The sequence below is a fragment of the Leuciscus leuciscus genome, assembly GCF_965113295.1.
Source record: "Leuciscus leuciscus genome assembly, chromosome: 13".
Classification (NCBI taxonomy): domain Eukaryota; kingdom Metazoa; phylum Chordata; class Actinopteri; order Cypriniformes; family Leuciscidae; genus Leuciscus; species Leuciscus leuciscus.
This window is the reverse complement of record NC_138737.1, coordinates 28,852,349-28,873,849: the sequence shown is the minus strand read 5'-3', so window position 1 is coordinate 28,873,849 and position 21,501 is coordinate 28,852,349. Positions and strand designations below refer to the sequence as shown.

General features: G+C 38.0%; 1 protein-coding gene and 1 long non-coding RNA gene across 2 annotated transcripts in view; both read left to right on the top strand.

Moving 5' to 3' along the window:
- The window catches only part of mtor (mechanistic target of rapamycin kinase), a 243,218-nt gene that overhangs the window by 157,916 nt on the left and 63,801 nt on the right, over positions 1 to 21,501 (top strand). The window contains exons 39-47 of the mRNA XM_082187716.1: positions 10 to 207; positions 1,604 to 1,704; positions 3,820 to 3,916; positions 4,339 to 4,437; positions 8,897 to 9,019; positions 11,306 to 11,488; positions 12,446 to 12,580; positions 14,218 to 14,392; positions 14,788 to 14,923. Coding sequence (XP_082043842.1) covers positions 10 to 207; positions 1,604 to 1,704; positions 3,820 to 3,916; positions 4,339 to 4,437; positions 8,897 to 9,019; positions 11,306 to 11,488; positions 12,446 to 12,580; positions 14,218 to 14,392; positions 14,788 to 14,923 — 1,247 coding nt within the window. The remainder of the gene's footprint in view (positions 1 to 9; positions 208 to 1,603; positions 1,705 to 3,819; positions 3,917 to 4,338; positions 4,438 to 8,896; positions 9,020 to 11,305; positions 11,489 to 12,445; positions 12,581 to 14,217; positions 14,393 to 14,787; positions 14,924 to 21,501) is intronic.
- LOC309512306 overlaps positions 14,930 to 21,501 on the top strand; it is a 6,657-nt gene continuing 85 nt past the window's right edge. The window contains exons 1-2 of the long non-coding RNA XR_014210955.1: positions 14,930 to 19,678; positions 19,878 to 21,501. The exon at positions 19,878 to 21,501 is cut by the window's right edge and continues 85 nt beyond it. This is a non-coding gene — a long non-coding RNA (uncharacterized lncRNA). The remainder of the gene's footprint in view (positions 19,679 to 19,877) is intronic.

The window sequence follows — 21,501 nt, the reverse complement described above, 5'->3', positions numbered from 1 at the left end:
CCTCTGCAGGCTTGGCACGCTTGGGCAGTAATGAACTTTGAAGCCGTGCTTCACTACAAGCACCAGAACCAGGGCCGGGATGAAAAGAAAAAACTACGACACGCAAGTGGTGCCAGTGCCAACAGTGAAGCCAGTAACAGTGACAGTGAGGCAGACAGCACAGAGCACAGTCCTGTACCCTCCCCTGGACAGAAGAAAGTCAATGAGGTGAGGAACAAACCAAAGCCAGACATCAAACACTGAAGTATTATTTGCTTGTGTGCAAAGCTTCTCCAATATTCACCTTTACTGTATTTCCAAATAACTTGTAAACAATTTTCTAAAACAAGTTCTGGCATGACAACTCTTGCGAGATTGGTATGGTAATAGAGATTGCCATGGTAAGGGATATGGCAATGTTAAAGTTTTTGGTCTTGGTGGAATAGATCTGCTACGCTGCTGCTGCTGCTGCTGCTGCTGCTGCTGCTGCAGAGCAAGTACCGAGACTTGTTACTGCCAATACATTCACAGACATTGCTGTAAGCATATAAGACATGTTGCTGCACATGCAACATACATGAATTAACCCCCGTAGCAGATTTATACAGGTGGAGCTGGGAAGGTGGAGGGAAAGTATGCTGAAAAGCTCGCTGCATACTGCTACCAGCAACACTACCAGTATTTGTTTGAATGTTGAGCCGCAGCTCATTGGCCGCTGATGCAGCAACAACCAATCAGCTTGGCTATGTAAATAATGACGTGATCGCTGCCAAATGAGTAAGACCTATCAGCCTGCACCATCTAGAGTTGCCAGAACTAGGTTATAAACAAGTTTAAACAATAAAATGGATTTTGGATCTTTCATCTTCTGATGTGTTTTTCATGCCATATGAACAAATCTACAGACCGTTGCTATTAACAAGGTATCAGCAGTTTAAAACCCGGAATTGCATGGAAAGTAAAATAATGTTTATCAGACATTTTGGCAAATAAACAGCAAATGCATTGACATTCAGTCCCAAGAGCTTGAAGTCAGAAACATGAAGTTACTGTAGCACATGCAACACACTTGTGCCATGAATGAACTATCCAGTGTCCACAGATCAGCAACATTTACCATGGATTTACTGTAGTAACACTAACTGCAACCATGGAAGTTTGGCAGGAATAGTAGGCTATAATGCCTTCAAGTAACATTACGTCGGTTTTATTTTGACATTATGAATACAATTGCTGCCCTCAAATGTTAATCTGAACTAAAATAAACCTTTGTTTATAACTACTACAATATTACATTTCATTTTTTCCAAGGAGCTATTTTGTTTTTATATGCTCATAAGAAGAGTCAATTATAGCTCTAGAATTGCTCAAAGTAAAAAAAATCATACTTTATGATGTTAGTTTTAATATAAAAAAGAATGAAAAAAATTAAATCAAGGAAATTTCTCTGGCATTTATTTATTTTTGCTGTATCAAAAACGTACCGAACGGAACTGTGACACAAGTGTATCGTATCGAACCGAACCGTGAATTGTGTGAACCGTTACACCCCTAGGATTTACATATGAAATAATTTTTATTTATGTTGGCTTTCATGTAGTTATGGTTGAATTTTATGTTTCAGGATTTGTCCAAGACTCTCCTTCTGTACACAGTACCTGCAGTGCAAGGATTCTTCAGATCTATCTCACTCTCACGTGGAAATAACTTACAGGACACTCTGAGGTAAGTCAGCACTTAGTAGTCTAGGCGACACTATAGTCCTGTATGTATATTTCTGAGTCTGTTTAGAGGCTGCAATATTGTTTTAAATTGTGCTGAAACACTACAGTTTTCACTTAGACAGTTTTCACTATCTTGTTCCTGGAAATCTACCTTCCTGCACAGTTCAATTCCAGCACTGATCAAACACAACTGAACCAGCTATTTAAGAGTGTGTTCACACTTCTTGTTCAGTTCTCTTGGTTCGTTTGGTCCGATTTATATATTTCACCACAAAACTTACTGAACATTAAAAACAATGATGTGTGCTGGGCTAAATGCACTCATTGTATGTGCATAGCCTGCATATGATGGTATTTTGACTGGCTGAGAACTCGTGAAGAGCTTATAAAATGTGCAAAGGAATCCCTCTGTCACACACACAAACAAAGATCTGCTGCGGTCTTAAATTTATATGACACTTTGTCTTAGACATATCTAAATCCTTTACCAAATTAAACCTCAAATTAGCACACATATTATTTGTATTATTCTTTCTTTGTGTATTTGCTTGTTCACGTGACTATTCACAGAATTTACGACAGGGTATTGGCTATGTACTGTCTCCTGTAACTGAAAGGAAGAGAAGAAAATGGGTAAATGTAAATTCAATTGTAAAAGTTGTGTGTGAAATGTATTGTCTATGATGATATCGTAATTATTGTTTTAACTATGCATCACTGTGTGATGTACTATGCAGTTTTTGTTTTTTACTGACTGAATCGAATCCGTGTTTTGAACGAATCAGTTTAATTAATGATTCAATGACCCATTCAATAAAGACGGTCACTTGCTTCATTCCTGAATGAATCAGCCGTTTGAACAAATCGGTTGAATGAATGACTCACTCATTAAGACAGTGACTTGCCGCCATCTACTGGCAGTTTTAGTTTCATATTTAAAGTACCTTTTAATTAAAAAGTTAAAATTAGAAATAGTTTTATATTTAAATACTGAATTAAAATTTTGGACTGTAAAGATGGATTTTGTTGATAATGATTTCATTTGATTGGTAACAGCCTTGTACTGTGTTATTATTCTAATTGAATTGAATTTGAATGTTAGAATTTGACATAAAAGGTGACGCATACATCTAATAAGTTTAGAAATAAATTACCTTATATAGGTAAAAGTGCCCCTTAATAAAAATAAGGGGCTTAATAAAATAAAAAAAGTACATTTCTGTCACTGCTGTGAACTGACCACCGCATAGAATATGAATAATGGGAATGTTTTTGTGTCAGCTGTCCACAATTTCCTCTGATGGAGTCTAAATCCTGACAGCAAAAAGAGCTCATTGAGCAGACACAACTTTTTCTAGAATATTTTATACAGAAATGGAATGGAATTTAAAATGGGTGTATAATTAACAAGGATTAAGTTATTCTGTAGTTTCTTGATGAGTGGTTAAAGTAACCATTAAATCAACTTTGACAATTCTTATTCCCTCATAATCTTAAATCAAAATGACTTCCCCTTCCCCCTGCAAGGACATCTCTTCTCTTATGACGTGTTCTCCTGCACAAGGGCAGCACAATAACCTCTCCCCTCCAGCAACCTGTCACTCACATGAGATCACAGCAGTGGCAGATGACAAAGATTTAAATGTTCCAGTCAATTCCCAATGAACAAAATCAAGTTCCACCTTATATTTTTTCTCATTTCAGAAGCCATTTTACTTGGATATGCTTTACAATAGGGAAGAAAAGACAAACGCAACTTCCTTTTCATGCCAACTTAAATAACTGCCAGCATGAATGTTCTCGGAACATGTCCTAAGAATACAGTTCATAGTATTGAGAATTGAGAAGAGTTCTAAAACTACAGGAAGCACCTTTTTTTAGTAGTTTAGTGGGCATTTTGATGCTGTAAAAATTTGTGTTGGTTCTTCTTGACCTATAGCAGTGAAAGAATGAAGCTGCACTTGTGGGATGATATGAGATGCTTTCTCTGAAATGCAGCAATAGATACTTCTGTACAGCACCAAACAAAAAACAATTTAAATATATTGAATTCAAATACAATTCATTGAGTAACTTCAGACTGTGTTTGACCATGTCTTTTTTCCTTTACATTTAGAGTCCTGACCTTATGGTTTGATTATGGCCACTGGCCTGAGGTGAATGAAGCTCTAGTTGAAGGTATTAAGACCATTCAAATAGACACCTGGCTACAGGTAAGGCCATTTCCAGCTTTCTATACATAAGCAGGGTCCTGATTGCAACAAAAATGCTCATAAGTTATTTAAAATCGAATTAAAATCTATTACCATTGGCAGCAGCACTTTGTGTTCAAATGTGGTTTTATCAGATTTGATTTGTAGATCTGCACACATCTAGAAAAATGTATTTGGTTTTATGCAAAAAATAAGTAAGATCAATTTTCTAATGAGGTAAGAAAGATAAACTCAATTTATGAAGTCTTATTATTTTGCACAATTTTGCTTCCCAAACAAATGTATATTCGTTAAATGATGTTTACATATTTTTACTGTAAAACAAGGCAAAAATGCTGATATTAAAGAAAATTGCTTAACAGCAGAATTTAGCTTAAAATCTCTGCAAAAAGAACATGTATTATCTTCCTCCTTGTAATCAGGTCATCCCTCAACTGATAGCACGAATTGATACCCCACGTGCTCTGGTGGGACGTCTTATTCACCAGCTACTAACCGACATTGGCCGCTACCACCCCCAGGTATACATAAAAATGAGTAATGATCACCATGCATTCGTTAGAGTAATGCACATAGAAGCTCCATCTCCATGATAAAGGCACATTTTCTATCATCTCACATCTTCTTATTTAAAAAAAATAATAATAATCTGGTGAAAATCTGTTAATTGGTCTATTAGAAGTACTCTGTTGGGGAGCTACATACTGTTGAATAGAGGTCTGATAAGTGACTTTTTCCTGCTCCATGAAATTTGATGCTCATCTGGTGGAATGCATAACTATCAAAAACCAAATATACCAATAAGTATTTTTTACTTATTGCCACTTGACTACCCTGGTAATCCAGAGTTCTCGCGAGAGCACAAGTTGAATTTGCTCAGCGAGTTACTCTGGTGTCGAGTTTCTTTTACTGTCTATGGTCGAGTAACGATGCTCATTAAATATGCCCCTCTATCTGAGCTGCACCAATCACATCGGGTTATCTGATATAGGCGGGCCAGAGGCGAGATGACGACAGCGCTGCGACGTCGAACGGTCGAAGTCATTAGTAAACATTGCAAGATGGCTATGGATGAACACCATTTGTTTGAAACGGCTTTGGCCGCTACAATGAAAGATTTAGACTTTTTCTCTAAAAGAGGAACAGAAGACGGCGCTCGAATCGTTCTTTTGCAAGAAGTAGGGATGTCACGATACCACTTTTTGCAGAACGAGTCCGATACCGATACTTAGATTTTTGGTACTCGCCGATACCGATACCGTAACCGATACCTGAATTTTCACTGCATTTGTCATTTTTAAATGAGTCTAACTTAAATCAGGTAACAGTTCATGTTTTACTTTACTTACATATACGATTTAGTTTTCATCCAAATAACATGTGCTGAGTGAACGATCAGCAATCAAGAGCATTCAACAGAAGTGCGCTCGCGCGCTCTCTCTCTCTCTCTCTCTCTCTCTCGTCAGTTAACGTTAATAATAAGCTACATGCCTCGTTTCATTTTCTTTGCCATTGACATCCGACTGAACAAACTTTCCACTGATGTCTGTTTAAAGGGATGTGCTCGACCAGCTCGCGCGTCTATGCCTCAGTTCACCTCGACAAAGCACTCGCTGCGGCCAGTTTCGTTTCGCAAAATGTACGTGGTATCGGTGCGTGGTATCAGCGGATTTTTATGAGTACGAGTACAAGTATATGAGGACAGTATCGGCCCGATCCCCGATGCCAGTATCGGTATCGGGCCATCCCTAGCAAGAAGGGCGTTTTTGCTGTTTTGCCGACCGGATACGGTAAGAATCTAATCTACCAGTTAGCTCCGCTGGTAGCTAAGCGATAACTTGTTGTGATTGGTCGTAGTGTTATCCAATTGCGTGCAGTGAGATTTTCAAACGCATTGCTGGGTGCCGCCCTTCAAGCTTGCCGATTTTCATTAGTCGACGCCAGACCATTAATCTATTAGATTTAGGTCTGGATTTCCAGGCTAACACTTGACCGCATTTGAAAGTACACACTATTGTCTCTCATCACCTTAACATTACACATTCACAGTCATACCCAGTGCATTCGGTTGCATTACGTGATGTAAGGGAAAGTATTTCATTACTGCATATAGCAAAAAATTTATATTTTTACATTATTCAAGAAGAGTTTTTGTTGTTGACTGTAGTTGGTGTACAACTTGATAGTGTTCTGTCATTTAAAAACATAAGCAAAACCAAAGCTCCAGATTATGTAGGCCAACAAGTTTATTTCCTTTCTCTTAGTTATTGTAAAGGTATTTTATTCACATACAATGCCAGTCATAAGTTTGGACTAACTTAAATTTGTTTCTCATGATGTCAGCCTTTTGGTCTAAAGGCTTAAATATGTGAATTTACATTTAATTTAAATGTATTAATTTACCAGACACTTTTACCCACACCACAGCTAACAATATAAGGTTTCAAACATTGTCTAGAATAGTAGGATTTAAAGGAACACTCCACCGTTTTTTGAAATAGGGCTTATTCACTTTCTTTCCTACATTTAGATAGGTGGGCAAATGCATTTTTGTCTCAGTGCATGCATTGTTTTAGTTTGACAGGGTCGGCGCTAGCTTAGCTTAGCACAATGAATGGAATCCTTTGTTGCCAGCTAGCATGTCCTGAGTAAAAGTGATATAACATTTTTTAAAAACCCACCTAATTACTTCTTGTGGCCTGCGTATTCACAACAAGTACAAATAGTGATGCACTAGGCGATTTCCTTGGCAGATAATGACTTATATATTAAGGACTATATTAGGGGGAAGCACAGGCGAAGCACTGCTACTTGGGCGTGATATCTCTGCGCCCAAGTAGCAGTGCTTCACCTGTGCTTCCCCCTAATATAGTCCCAAGTCAATATCTGCATAGGAAATCGTCTAGTGTTAATCTGCATCGCTATTTGTACTTGTTGTGAATACGCAGGCCACAAGAAGTAATTAGGTGAGTTTTTAAAAATTTTATATCACTTTTACTCAGGACATGCTAGCTGGCAACAAAGGATTCCATTCATTATGCTAAGCTAAGCTAGCGCCGACCCTGTCAAACTAAAACAATGCATGCACTGAGACAAAAATGCTTTTGCCCACCTATCTAAATGTAGGAAAGAAGGTGAATAAGCCCTATTTCAAAAAACGGTGGAGTGTTCCTTTAAGAAATAGTGAAAGCATAGAAAATATATTTTTAAGAGTCAGCAGGATGCAGTTCAATTATTGGTTCACTCCAGAATTAAAATTTCCTAATAATTTACTCACCCCCATGTCATCCTCAGCCGCAAAGAAATTAAGGTTTTAGAGGAAAACATTCCAGGATTTTTCTCCATATAGTGGACTTCAATGGGGTACAACAGTTTGAAGGTCCAAATGCAGTTTCAATGCAGCTTCAAAGGCTACATGATCCCAGCCGAGGAATAAGGATCTTATCTAGCGAAACGATCGGTCAAATGTCAGATTGATTTGCTAGAAAAGACACTTATTCCTTGAGGAATGTTTTCCTCAAAAACCTTCATTTCTTTTCGACTGAGGAAAGAAAGACATGACCATCTTGGATGACATGGGGGTGAGTAAATTATCAGAAAATGTTTATTCTGGAGTGAAATAATCCTTTTAAGTGTTCACAGAAGAGATGAGTATTTAGCTGTTTCTTGAATATTGTCTGAGCTTTCGCAGGGATTTTGCAGGAAGATCATTCCACCACCAAGGAACATTGAATGAAAATGTCTGGAAAGTGATTTTATGCCTTTCTGTGATGGTACTGTGAGGCGGCGCTCACTCACTGACTACAGGATTCTGGAGGGGATATAAACTCTCTCAAGTCTACATCTTCTCCAGAATCCTGTAGTCGGTAAATTGAGGTAAGATTTTGTGGTGCTCTTGACTTTTCTGTACGCATAAAGCAATCGATAGCCAGTGCAGAGAGGTAAAGAAAGGTGTGATGTGGGCTCTCTCTTGGGCTCATTGGAGAAGAGTGCTGCGTCTTGGATCATTTGAAGAGGTTTGCAGCATTCTCATTAAGGTCCTGATCTTCCTGATGTTGTGGAATGCAAACCTGCATGGCTGTGTTGTCTTTGCATTAAAGGTCAGTTGGTCATCAAAGATTACAAGATATCTGGCTGACCTGATTTGCATTATTATTAATGATCCTAGCTGGATAGTGAAACTTAATTGTACCATCACAGTAGCTGGGAAGACAAGAAGTTCTGTCTTCACAACCATGCGATTGTCTAGATTAAATGAAAATGTATGTTGTGTGATGACACACAACATACATTTTCATTTAATCTAGACAATAATGTATACATGTAGCAATGGTGGGGGAAACCATGTCCCTGTATAATAGGTCCCAGCTATGTTGTGTGTATGGAGATAAGGAGGTTAAGTTTTTTTACATTTACATTTACGCATTTGGCAGACGCTTTTATCCAAAGCGACTTACATTGCATTATCCTATACATTTATACATAGGTATGTGCAATCCCCTGGGATCGAACCCACAACCTTGCATTGTTAACGCAATGCTCTTACCACTGAGCTACAGGAAAGCTAAAGTTAAAGTGGTTCTAGACTAATTGCTTGACCTGGTTTGAGTTTAATTAGACAAACATACAGTATGTTTATGTCTATGTATGTATTTTTTTTACAAAACTGACATTTTAGTCAGAAGTAAAAAAAAAAGTTCCCACACATGGGAATTCATTCAATGCTATTTTAAAAGCTCATTTGACAGAATGAGTTTGCAGATTTGGAATCTAGACAAAGATCCAACAAATATTACACATATTCCATTTGTTTTATTTCATAGTTGTGATGACTTATTATTCTGAAATGTGATAAATAGTCATGACAAAGAATGGGTAGGTGTGCCCAAACTTTTTAATTGTAGTGTGCATGAATCATATGGCCTGTGACCTTTGTTAGCAGCAGTTTGATTCATAGGCTTTCTGTTTGCACACTTAAAGGCTTTGATTTATCCACTCACTGTGGCCTCCAAGTCCACCACCACTGCCCGCCACAATGCAGCCAACAAGATCCTGAAGAACATGTGTGAGCACTGCAACACCCTGGTCCAGCAAGCCATTATGGTACGAGTGCACATTCAGTTTGACTGTCTGAATAATAAATGTTTTATTAGGTACACATTGACCTTTGGATATGTTCCTCTCCCTCTTGGTTGATTTTGCTCACTCAGACAACCTTTACATAATGTGCATTGAGAATGAGCTAGAGGTTTCCATAAATAGTGAGTTTTTCTGTGAATGTAATTATTTTTTTTTATTTTTTTTTTTTAACTATTCAAACTCACTCTCAGACTTGTACTCTCACTCATCTCGTCACTTGCAGTCGTCACCTGCATTCTCCGCTGCCTGCATCGTCACTTACACTTGACACAAATAAACCGAAAATATTTTTCCAACAATTTGTTTGGATTGCCAGTGGGGATGGGATGGGGGATGGAAGCTGGAACGGTTAAATGATTAAAAGTTATTTATTAATAAAATGAGAGAGACTATCATTTATTATCTTTTATTCTTTTCAAAAAAAGATTTTTGTTTCTGCTTGTGGCTTGTCTCTTGTGTCTATTGTACAGTAGGTATATAATACATTTCATTACATCAACAAATTACTCAAAGAACATAAGCATATCCTGCATATGAGTAAAAACAAAGCTGGAAGGGGGTTCCAGAGCATTATTCCTATTCTCTGGACATTCAGCCTTAAGTTACTTGGCCATTGCCTTGGTCTTGTTACACAGTAACAAGATTTTGTTCAGCTGCCCACAGTATTTTGGGCAGCTGAACAGAACCAAGAACATTTGAGTGTTCCACACACCACTTGCTGTCTGTCTTCAAACCCACCATGAATGAATTCTGTGAAATATATAGCACAATGCTCATGATGACGAGGCATTTCTTTAATTGCAATAAACCAAAAACAATAATGATAACATTGCATGAATGTTCAAAAAAAAAAAAATATATTAAAGGAACTTTCACTTTACTGCTAAAGTCAAAGTCAGAGTTTATTTATATAACACCATTTATACAGCAGCAGCTGGCCAACATGCTTTACAACACATAATTAAAAACACCAATCAGAATACCATAAAGAAAAATGAGAAAAAATAATAATAAAACAATAAATAATATCTACAGTGAAAATAAATAAATTAAAAGTCATAATCATAAAACGTATATAATGATTAGAATGTATAAGCCCACTGGCAGAAATAAGTCAGAAACCACATAGCTGGTCTACATCAATGCAATCAAGAATTTATAGAAGCCGAATGGCCCAGTAGTCGTACTCTTAAGTATTCACAATATTTTATGATCATTTAAGGAACTTTGAAAACCAGTCAGAAGTAGTGAGCACTACTCTTCTAACAACACCCACTTCTTGTGGTGATTGAAGGGGTGCATTCTCCAACATAGGATGCTGTTTGTCTATATTACCATCATCTGCCTAAAAAATAATACAACCAAATGTATATTACGTTTAGTCTGTCTTAATTTTATAAATTACATTTTAAAGACAAATAGCAATTTTCTTTATTTACAATTTTTTTTTATTAAACATTAAATGTTGTGTTTGTGTTTCCAAAATCACAGATTTCCCTATTAAAGACGCTACATTTAGTAGTAATTCCTTTTCATTTAGTTAAGTCACACATGTACTATTGCCTCCACTGCCACATTTTTACTGTGAGAATGTAAAGTAAAACAGACGGTACTATAGCCTACAGTGCTAATGTGTAAGTGATATAATAACCTTAAGACAGTATAAAAATAAATACCATTCTGTCAAATTGTTTATTTTATGTATTCAAGATAGTAAAGGAGTGGCATCATACCAAAATCATAATAAATAGCCTAATGTCTAAACACAAGGAGCTGCAAATCATAAATCAATATAACTTTTAATTATTGTATATCAGCAATAAAAAGTCTAAACACAGCGTATAATTATGTTTTGGGAAAAAGCAATGATTTTTTTTAACTAAATGTGACATAATCCACTATGCATTGATATAAGATGGTGTTGCAGTCAGTGGAAAATGTAGGTTGCGATTACAAGTGACGTCACTGGCAGAGGAAGCGCAAGTCTGAGAGTGCAAGTTCAAGTCAGCAGCCAGACCCTTCTCAAACTCACAGATCCTCCAGAGAATGAGACTTACAATAGAAAAGATAAAAAGCTTGTCTGATAACATGGTAAATAACAACAATCACTAAGGTACAGGAGAAGCATTGGTAAGCAATGCTTTTAAGGCAGAGCTTAGCCAAGGGTCAATTATGATCCAAAACATCTGCTAAAAGCGAAATTAGTTTAAGTAGAAGCACCACATGACCCCTGTTTCTGTCCATGTTCAGGTAAGTGAGGAGCTGATCAGGGTGGCTATTCTGTGGCATGAAATGTGGCACGAAGGGCTGGAGGAGGCATCACGTCTGTACTTTGGAGAGAGGAATGTCAAGGGAATGTTTGCCGTCCTGGAGCCCCTTCATGCTATGATGGAGAGAGGGCCACAAACTTTGAAAGAAACGTCCTTTAATCAGGTAAAAACGCACACACTTCACAAAAGAATATCATTCAAAATGTAAGAAAGTTGAGAAGATAAGACCTTTATGTGCTTAAAGTACTAAAGAAATGATTTTACCTCAGTTAATGGATGTTTTGAGTTTACAGCAGTAGTAAGACCACTGTAACACATGACTTTATGTGCATATACATTAATCTTCAGTAATATGTTTCCATTTTTCACTAAATGTGTGCTTTCTTTGCCTATCATTGAAAAAAATCCACTAGATGCAAAATATTTTCTTTTACTTTCATTTCAAATATTTATTACCATTGTTTCCCAAGTTCATGGAGAACCTGGATAACTACAATATTGTGGAATTGTAAAATTGTGATTTCCAGGCCTGGAAAAGTTATTAAAAATAATAAAATTGTCATGGAAAAATATGAATATTTTTATTGTTATTATATTTTTATTTAGTATGCTCTGTCCTAAATTATTTAATCAGAGTGCACTAAATTAAAAACACACAGTGAAAATTGGTTTGCGGTGTAATTATTCTCAGTGTAGTTGTCAACCATGTCAAATCCACTGTTAAGGTGCTGTCTAATGTATAGCCAAACAAGGTTGAGAACCATATAGATCAGTCTAATATGTTTCTATAATGACACACACTTAAGCTGCATCAACCATTTACTGTCACAGACTTGCAAACATTTATTTTGTAACATAAAGCAATCTAAGTTGCCATGCAGCATTAATTATAGTTTACAATCAATTCATAATTGTAATAAATTGTTGTTGTTTTTTGTCTTTTTCTTCTTCTTCTTTCTCTAAACTACGTATCTGTGTATTCTTTGGAGATTGCGTTTACCACTTTCATTCCATATATAAATGTTAATGAGTTTCATTCCATACAAGAAAGTCCTTTACTGAGAATAAAGATGCTGACCTGCATCACTTTTTCATTTTATAACTGTGGCTGTTGTTTCAGGCTTATGGCCGAGACCTGATGGAGGCGCAGGACTGGTGCAGAAAGTACATGCGATCAGGAAATGTGAAGGACCTGACGCAGGCCTGGGACCTGTACTACCACGTGTTCCGCAGGATCTCCAAACAGCTGCCACAGGTCTGCCAACAGTGTTTCCTAATGGTGTAGTGCTCAGAATAATCATTAGATCATCTACATCAGCCAGCATATCATTTATCATAAATCATCATCATAAAAAAAACGTTTTTACATCCTCTCCAAATCAATACTGCAAGCCAACCCCCCTCCCCCAACCTTTTTTATTCACAAAAACATTTTATTCTAGTTATTACTTACTTTTCAACTCCATGTTATTATTTTTAAACAAAATAAATTCAACATAATTTGAAAAATGTTGCTGCAGACATTCTTTACAACTTGTCTGTCATACCAAACAAGATCACATAGAGATGTCCAAGGACTGCATACGGATACATTCAGAATTATTAAACGCACCAAATACAAATAAAAAATTCTGAATGTTTGGAAACTCAGCAATCTGACGGCGGGACAATGTCATCAGTGAACAGTTCCTCTGTCAGAACACGTTTGCGTCTATGTTTGGAGCGTGTACATAAACACCACTGATCCTCACAAACTTCTCCAAAACACACTTCGGCGAGCATCCGTTATAAAACACTCACAGCACATTCATTTTGACAGCTGTGCGAATATATCGAACTGTGTTCATACAGAAATCTGATGCAGAGAGCATCATACATGGTTTGTTTGCGCATCAATAATAACGGACTGGCGCATGTCTAATGTACGACTCCTGTATGTCACTGTAATTGTCTTTACCTTCATTATAATTGTCATCCATCTTTACCCAACTGACGGTGCTGTCCACTGTCACGGAGCAGAGCGAGTGTTTTCAGTTCATTCCTATGGAAGTTGAGCTTCATGCTCACGCATGCTTAAATTGAAAATGCTCGCTCTGCTTCGCGGCAGTGGACACTTACCGTGAGAGATATAGTTTTCATATTTACATTTACATTTACATTTATTCATTTAGCTGACGCTCTTATCCAAAGCGACTTACAATTGCTATGTATGTCAGAGGTCGCACGCCTCTGGAGCAACTAGGGGTTAAGTGTCTTGCTCAGGGACACATTGGTGTCTCACAGTGGATTCGAACCCGGGTCTCTCACGCCAAAGGCATGTGTCTTATCCATTGCGCCACCACCCCTTTTCATATTCTTTGTTAATGAAGCGGTTGGGTGTTTTGAGCCGCAGTTCAGCCTGTATTTCACTCAGCGCGATGAGAAACGGCTTGGGTTGCTCTGAAACAATTACAGAATACGTACAGAATTGTAAAAAAAAATTAATGAATTATATTAATATATTTAAATTAAATTAAAGTTATCTCGTGGCCCCCCAGGAGGATCACTGAGGCCATCTAATGGGCAGCGGCCCCCCGATTGAGAACCACTGCACTAGAGGCATATGTGATGTTGTTGAACTCATAGCAGGTGAACTATGGAAAGCGGATTTTCAGAATGAAGACTGGCTTTGATATTACCAGATTTTATATTATATAATATTTTTACCAGATTTTATATATTTATTATTTTATCATATCATGTATATCTGACAGTGTTGATAAAATGTCATGTGAAATCGTATAAAAGAGGTGTACTTTTAAAATTAACCTCTTACTTCTGCCAGGATATAATTATGTTTGTTCATAAAAGTGTTAAAGTGTGAAACATTCTTACATATTGCCTTGTCCACAGCTCACTTCTCTAGAGCTTCAGTACGTCTCACCTAAACTGCTTATGTGTCGTGATCTGGAGTTGGCTGTGCCCGGAACATATGACCCTAATCAGCCAATAATACGTATCCAGTCCATTGCTCCCTCACTGCAGGTTATCACCTCCAAACAGCGGCCACGCAAACTCACCATCATGGGTAAGAGCCAAATAAAGAATTTGCAGTTTTGCATAGGCTGTAAATTTGGTTAAGACTAGGGGCAAAGAAAATTATCAACAAAAGACACAAATACACAGTTTTACACCTGATCAGGCTCATGGCTTGCTCTGAGCAATGGCCAACTATACTGTCAGTTTGTCTGACAGCATATCTCACCAAACTGCCTGTTTAATATAAGTGAATTTAATTTTTAACATTTCAATGCAAAAATAAAACAAAAAATTAAAGCAAAGTAAAGATACATGAGACATGAGTTTTTTTTTTATTTTATTTTTTTTATACACATGCTGTAATCTTGGTTGTAAATGTGAAGTTGGAGTTGAGTTTGATATGGAGAGACAAAAGCTTTCTCTGTTCTCCTCTGCACCCTGCAGGTAGCAACGGTCATGAGTTCATGTTCCTGCTGAAGGGCCATGAAGATCTACGGCAAGACGAGAGGGTCATGCAGCTTTTTGGCTTAGTGAACACTCTACTGGCTAATGACCCAGCCTCCTTACGCAAGAATCTAAGGCAAGCCTCTCGCATTCATGCATCAGAGCATCTCAGACAGTGTCATTCTTTAAAACAAATTATATCAGGCAAATAAGACATAGCTAAAGCAAATAATATATTGATATTGATCTTCATTGATAATCTCACTTTATGTATTTTCTCTGAAATAGCTTAAAAAGATCATTTTGGTTTTTGATTAATGGAATCACCAATTGACGTCAAGTATATTCAGAATGTTTGATGCAAGAAGTGTGATACAGTATAAATTAGTAGTCGACCGATTTGCAGTATTATATATCGGCCACCATTTAGCATTTTGAATCACTGGCACATATGCAGACATCTTACTGCCCTTCAGGAAGATGAGATATATATTTTTCAAAAGACAAAATAATAACAATTTACACAGATCATCATGTTCAAAGTTAACACTTAATGTAGTGTGTTGCCTGCTTGAACATAAATTAATGTTCACATTTTGTAATAGTTGTGTAAAAGTCCCTCAGTTGTCCTGAGTATGAAAAGCTGGAGCTCATCATCAAATAGCCAATACAGGCTTCAGATAGTGGGCAGCTTCACTACTCAGTGCAAAGCAGGGACTCATGCACACAATCATTGATCATCAAGGCAGCTGCACACCATAATAAAAGAAACCAAGGCAATGTACATTTTTGAACTGGGTAGTTTGTGTAACTTCAGCTATTATTTGGTCTTGTGGAATATATTTAAACATATGTTATATGAAATGGCTTATTCATGGTGGTACTAAATTAAATAAAAAAGATTTTTTTGCAGATTCTGCAACAAGTATTCAAACTTGTGAGTGCAACTGCATATTTTTACTAAAACATTTTAATAAAAAAATCCCATGCAAGGACTTAAGTGAACATCTTTTGCATTGATTCCATGAAGTGGCCAGTTTAAAAAGATTCCCACAAATGAACTGAACTGAATTTACTAATGTTAATGTTTTAAAGTTTTTAATCCGATATGGCATTACAGTCTTTCTCTCACTTTTGGCTGCTCCCTTTAAGGGTCACCACAGTGACCACATAGATCACCCACATATTTATTTGGAACAAGTTGTACACCAGATGTCCTTCCCGACACAACCCAGCACTGGGTGTGCAGTGCAATAACTCATGCAACCCCAGTACTGGGATGCAGTCACACGAACACACACACACACACACACACACACACACACACACACTCTCACTCCTATGGGAAATTTAGTATGTCCAGTCCACTTGTATTGTGGGGGAAACGAGAGCACCCGGAGGAAACCCATGCTAACACGGAGGGAACATGCAAAACTGCACATAGACTTCTTGCTCAGCTGGTACTCAAATTGAGGACCTTCTTGCTGTGAGGCAACAGTGCTACCCACTGAGCAGAACTGGTATTATCTCCTTAAATATTGGCACCTTTGGAAAATATGAGCAAAACTTGTTCGCTTTTGATTTTTTGGTTTGGTCTTTTATTTACAATATTCACTAAATCTTTTTTGTTTTGTTTTTACCCCTTGACAAGACATTCTGGTTTTGAGAACAAAATTGTATGAAAACACTAAGTCACCAGTAAACCATCATAGAATGTTTATTCATACACATTTGAGGGAATCTGAGAATGTAAAGTTGAGTTACTGAGTTGAAATAAAAAAATAAAAAAAAAGATTGGTTCTTAACTAGGGATGTCAATTTTCACAAATTCCCATGATCGATCGTCGTTTAAATTAACGATCAATTAATCGATTAATCGTTAGCCTTAATACTGCGATATGCGTCTACTGCACTGGCTATGACAGCATGACAGGGTCTGCAAATGCTGCTCAAAACGCTATGTTCCTCACCAAATCAATTAGAATGGTTTTAAATATAAATAAAGGGCTAGTAGGATTGTAAAATGTTTCGATGTGATTGATAATTAAATTAATTATTTAATAATCAAATATAACTACTAATACAACGTGTCACCAACGCGAATGTGTGACCGTTGTGGACGCGCTCTTCCTGGAACAACTGCACGCGCTGAATGAATCTGCTACCGTTAAACTGGAGCACTTTGCTAGCACGTTATTTATCTAAAAGAAACGCATCCTATATGAGATTAATAAGATATATTCAAAATAAACATAATATTACAAATTATATCTGCACAAAATGACGCAAATTCATGCACAAGTGAACTTGAACTAAGTTACGTTCCATTCATTCAGAACTACTCATGTTGTGGACGCGGTCTTCCTGGAGCAACGCGACACGGCAACTAAACCCAAATAATTCACAATGTTTTATTACAATATTGTTCTCTTTATAATGTTATGTAATATTACAGTCCCAATAGTCATTATTAGTCGTGCACTGCCGTTTGAGCTGCGCGCACTGAAGCTGACGCTTTACTACAGAGTTAATTCTTAACCAAATGTATCCAATATGAGATAAATCAGATATAGATAGGCCTACAGAAAATAAACAGTATTACAACTTACATTTGCACAAAACAAAAGGCTGCGAATGCACACGCAAACTTATAGTCATGATGAAGGTGTAAAATGGTCCCAAACATAACTCCAGTGCGCTCGCTTTACATGTTTCGCGATTGAGCAGCGCGCACGCGCATGAAGACCTGCTTAATCGATGATCGATAAGTTGTATCGATTAAATGTATTATCGACAATTAATCGATCGTCGATTAATCGTTGACATCCCTATTCTTAACATAACATATATCAAAAATATTCAACCCCCAAAAAAGTATTTTTTAGAGAGAATCGTTTACTCTTTATAACCTCAAATAAACTGTAGATGTGCCCAATAGTAGAGTCGTCGTTATATAACCTTTGTGATGTACCGATTTAATGTGTCGCCTCCAAGAATACAACACCCACTTTCGTCCTCCCAGTCTCTGCCGTCCATGTCCATTTCAAAACATCTGGCTCCCATACATTTATGAATATGTGGGACACATATTCTACATCTTTCTCTTCTTTTTTAACACATAACATTGCATAAAAAGAAAGAAGGGTGCAGCATAGAAATAAACAGTAACAACATGAAGCATGTGCTCCTATATATTGTAAACACGACATGCTGTATGTGACAAATTGGGGCTTGTGAGTCTGGATCATCTTGCTTGGCACTGTCAGTGTTTTGTGGTAACGGCATGTTACATCCATTTTTTAGAGGGTCATGTGGCACCACAGCACATGGCCTTGCTTGGGGTTCTGGGGCACTGAACGATCTAAAGATTGTGGGCACTGACATGGTAGTGATAGTGATTCAGCTACCCGTAGAAGGTGACGGTGGATCCTTGCATAGGTCTTACTATTAGACTGGATGATGTAGCTTGTTGGGTTGGCGGACTTTTCCATAAACCGTAACCAGTTTGTCAAACCCACAGGTCGTCTCCATCCTTACTGTCTTCCCAGGCTCCAGAGGTGAAAGGTGTCTGGCCGATTTGTCATGGCTGATCTTTCCTTTTTGTCTAAGTGTGAAAAAAGCAGCCTGAACATCAGTCTCAACTCTCAGCATGAACGGGGATAGCACCATGGAGATCAGAGTCCTGGTGAGTCGTGACAGTAAACATTGCGTTGGAGAAGGCATGCCATCCCTGGGTGTGTTGCGCAGGTTGAGCAAGGCTCTTGAATTTTCTACTTGAAAATGATGTTGTGATGTTGCACTGTCAGTCATCAGTTGGTGGGGAATCCCATGTACAGAGAATTGTACTTGAATTGCTTAAATTGAAAGATCACAGAGAAAAATATCAGATGCTGTGATGGACCATGGACTGTCTGGTGCTGCTTTAGAGCATTGCACGGTGCACATCTGGAAACTTATCTTTCAATGTCACTGTACACTGTAGGCCAGAACATGGTTTCATGTGCCCTTCGCTTTAGTGGACTGAATGCCAGGATGACCTTGATGAAGCTGTGGCATGTAAGTATTTCTGGAGAGAGTGAGGGAATACATACCTCTGACCTCGCAGAATCAATCCATTATCCATCTCAATTCATCTCTCATAGCGTAAAACAGGTGGATGTCATGTGGAACTTCCTTGTATGAGCCAGGCCACCCAGTAAGAATTGTGTCCACAAGGCGTTTGCAAACAGCATCTGCCTGGGTGCTTTGCCTTTGTTCCTCAATCCTTCTGGATGGAAAGAGCAACCGCAATATACAGTTCACATTCATATAGATCACATTCAGAAGTTGGCAGTAAAGCTTGAGCATCATTTGCTGGATGCGCACCAACGCTTGGGCTTTCTCAGTATGGTTATAAGTGGCTGATGATCCGTCTCCACAGTCACTGGACGGCCATAGATATAATCATGGAATTCTTTACAGGCAAAGACTAGTCCCAAGAGTTATTTCTCAATCTGTGCATAGTGTGCTTCAGTATCAGTGAGAGCTCTTGATGGGAATGCAATAGGCATGCCATCCTGAACACAGACTGCAGCGAGACCGTGCTACGAAGCACCAGCAGACAATATCACGGCTTGTGCACATAAAAATATTGTAGGACAGGTGGGCTTATCAGATGTAATTTGTGCTTGTCCACAGCAACAATGTTTTTGTCCCACACCATTCCGCATCTTGACGCAGAGGCTGACGGAGGAGAGATGTTATCTCACTTTAATGATGTATGAAAAAAAAAAAAAAGATTGTTGGTCATGCCAAGAAACCTCTGCAAACCATGTTTGCCCTCTGGGGCAGGCATCTGGTGGATGGCCTTGGTTTTGTTTGGGTGGGACTTGACACCTTTATCTGTGAGAAGGTGGCTGAGACCCTAAAACAGGGTTCACCAATCTCGGTCCTGGAGGGCCGCTGTCCCTGCAGAGTTTAGCTCCAACCAGCTCCAACACACCTGTTTGAAAGTTTCTAGTGTGCCTAGTGAGACCTTGAATAGCTGGTTCAGGTGTGTTTAATTGGGGTTGGAGCTAAACTCTGCAGGACAGCGGCCCTCCAGGACCGAGATTGGTGAACCCTGCCCTAAAGCTTTATCTTGTCAGGTTCAGCTGCATATTGATGGCTCTGACACATATTTAACCCTCTGGGGTCTGAGGTGTTTTCTGGGCCCTGGAGGTGTTCTAACATGCGCTGACATTTGTTCTTATTTCTGTTACTTGTGACATTTTCATGGCTAAAATCTGATTACACTGTATTTAGCACAAACTCTGCTACAATAATATATCAGCAGCATGTATGTACAAATTTTGTAGTTTTGAGATAATGACATTTATGCGTGGTTTGTGAAAAAATAAATAAAAATTGTCACAGAAATAAGGCCATGAAACCCATACTGATTATTTCTTCACACGACTTTTGAAAATTGTATCACGTAGCCTAGAATATTTTCTTCAAAACTATGTGAAAATCATCCTGACAACTCATTCAGATGAAACAATATATCGATTTTAAATTTGTAAGACATGTTTTGTGTAAGAAAGCTTTATGCGAGGAGGCGTGAACATCATTAATATTGATGGCTTTCACACCTGAGAAAGACAAAGACCCTCCCCTAATGGCCCTATCAGGTGCTATCAGGCCCTATCATTCTGAGCAATCTTGCACAAAGAATGAGGAGATTTAAAAAAGAATGGCTTTTTGATTGTTTGGATTTATTTACAACACAACACAATCCAAAGATACACAACAAATGACAAAAAAGCACATTATTTAACACACTGATCTAAAGACAGAGACTTGAACAGTCACACACCTTTGTGCCATTCTTGAAACGTACATACCTGTAATTTCCAAAGTGTTTGATTTTTCACTTTACCATGTTCATGTACAGAGACTCGTGTGAATGTTGAAGTCAGCAGGACTCATCAGTGGCATCTGGTCCCTGTAAAAAAAAGCAACAACAACAAAAACAGCTGTGAACATACTGATATCAAGAGAAACTATAGGGCTGCACGACTATAGGGCTGTCACATTATGAAATAAATGTTTTTCTCCAAAACACGTTGGCCACAATTATTGATACCCTTTTATTAAATACCTTTTTGCAATCTCCTTTTGCCAAGATAACTGCTCTGAGTCTTCTTCTATAATGCCTGATGAGTTTGGAGAACACCTGACAAGAGATCAGAGACCATTCCTCCATACAGAATCTCTCCAGATCCTTCAGATTCCCAGATCCATGTTGGTGCTTCTTTTCTTCAGTTCACTCCACTCATCAGGTCATGGAACTGGGACGGTCATGGCAGAAGCTTCATTTTGTGCTCCCCAACACATTTTTGTGTTGATTTTGATGTTTGTTTTGGATCGTTGTCCTGATGGAAGATCCAACTACGGCCCATTATAAGATTTCTAGTAGAAGGCGTAAGGTTTAGATTTTTTATCTGTTGATATTTGATAGAATCCACGATGCCATGTATCTGAATAAGAAGTCCAGGACCTCCAGCAGAAAAATATGCCTACAACATTAAAGATCCAATGGTATATTAAATTGTACACATGGGTTACTTTTTATCCTTGTGTGCACCAAACCCATCTAGCGTGTTTGCTGCCAAAAAGCTCTTTTTTTAGTTTCATCTGACCACAGAACCCTGTGCCGTTTGAAGATCCAGTCATGTCTGACAACTGAATATG